Here is a 1,461-nt window from a genome sequence, read left to right on the forward strand (position 1 = left end):
GCTTACTCTTTCCTGCGGGCAGATTTCCGTTTTTCCTCATTAAGCTCGTGGGCAGCATCGCGCAGCTTCACCTCGGAGCCCGGGATGCTGGCTGGGATGATATCCAGCTGAAGACTTTTACTCTGTGGAGAAGAGAGTCACGAAGTGCAGTGAACTGAACTGGCAAACAGGACGCGGGAAGAGCACGGTGGCTTACTCAGTTCGACAAAGCAATTTACCGATTTGTTGGAATCTGAAGAAATCCCAAGGGCTTTCTCCAAAGAGGTCCTGTACTTCTCCATACGCAGAGAGAAATCTCTGTACCTCTTATCCACTGCAGTGACACATTTTTTTATCTCTGCCGCATGGGCATGCCCCTTTTCACAAAAGCCATCAGCCAGCTGTATCAATAGCTTCACTCTCTCTTTGGTTTGCTGCAAAACAAAACAAAACAAAACAAAACAAAACAAAACAGGAAACTATTGTGAAGCAAATGAACTCAACTGCCAGAAACCAGAAACAGTGGCAACTTGCCTACAACTCAGCTCTGAACTGAAAAAAAACTGAGGGGGTTAGAAACACCGACTAAAGCTCCAAATCCACCCTGTTCACTGCCCTGATCCTAGACTAGCTGTCTTTCCTCAGCTTTCCAACAATGAAGGGCATTTTTTAGGACCTCGAATAAAAAAACAAAACAAAACCCTAGACTTCCTTTCAACGACGTCTTCGTCTGTAGAGGCTCAGTACAAATCTGTAGGTCCGTCACTCAGTGTTCAGTCAGGACGCCCCCCCTGCAGTTCTCTGATGCCCCTTGAAGGTACGTGCTGGTCACACAGACGCTCCCTGCTTTATGCTCGTTTATTCTGTGCGCCCAGCGAGACAGAAAGCTCGTTCAGGGCAGCAGCCATCTGGGGCTCAGTTGTTCCTGAAGCACGCGCGCCTCTCCCCACAGCAGAGACTTGACAAAATCCCCAGAGGAGGTCCTCACGTCACGGCTTCATGTCTTTTTAACTCGCAGGAGATATGGAGGGAAAGTCACTAGTCAGGAAATTATCTCCTCAAAGGTATCTTAAATTTTGTTCCGTTTTACAACTCTTTAAAAAAAAAGGGTTACTTCATTTTATAGATACATAGAAAAGACCTTTTATTAAGATAGGCACAACATTCTTACTTTTTATAAAGTCAAGGATAACCACAAAACGTTGGTTCTATATATATGGAAGTAACTTCACTCAACAGATTTTTCAACAGATCTTCGGTCACACCCATTTCATTTATTCTCACTGTGGGGCTTCCTTCAATAGTCCCACCAGCATTTCAAATGAGTCCAGTTACTCTTCTGCTGTGGAACCTGCTTTGCTCAGATAAGCTTTAACCAGGAAGTTGACTTTAAAAATCCCCAAAGGAAGGTCAGAGTTCAAAACCTGGATAAATTATCCTAGTTTGTACAATAAAAGTTTGGAACCAGAACTCACCAGGCAA

At 44.5% G+C, this 1,461-nt stretch overlaps 1 protein-coding gene across 8 annotated transcripts in view; it reads right to left on the reverse strand.

The window, feature by feature from the left end:
* The window catches only part of TRIO (trio Rho guanine nucleotide exchange factor), a 322,427-nt gene that overhangs the window by 108,483 nt on the left and 212,483 nt on the right, over positions 1 to 1,461 (reverse strand). For all 8 annotated transcript variants that reach the window (XM_019646200.1, XM_019646201.1, XM_019646198.1 and 5 more), the window contains exons 22-23: positions 219 to 413; positions 7 to 122 (exon numbers count right to left, since the gene is read on the reverse strand). In XM_019646200.1, coding sequence (XP_019501745.1) covers positions 7 to 122; positions 219 to 413 — 311 coding nt within the window. The remainder of the gene's footprint in view (positions 1 to 6; positions 123 to 218; positions 414 to 1,461) is intronic.

The sequence above is a fragment of the Hipposideros armiger genome, unplaced genomic scaffold (assembly GCF_001890085.2).
Source record: "Hipposideros armiger isolate ML-2016 unplaced genomic scaffold, ASM189008v1 scaffold_98, whole genome shotgun sequence".
Lineage (NCBI taxonomy): Eukaryota > Metazoa > Chordata > Mammalia > Chiroptera > Hipposideridae > Hipposideros > Hipposideros armiger.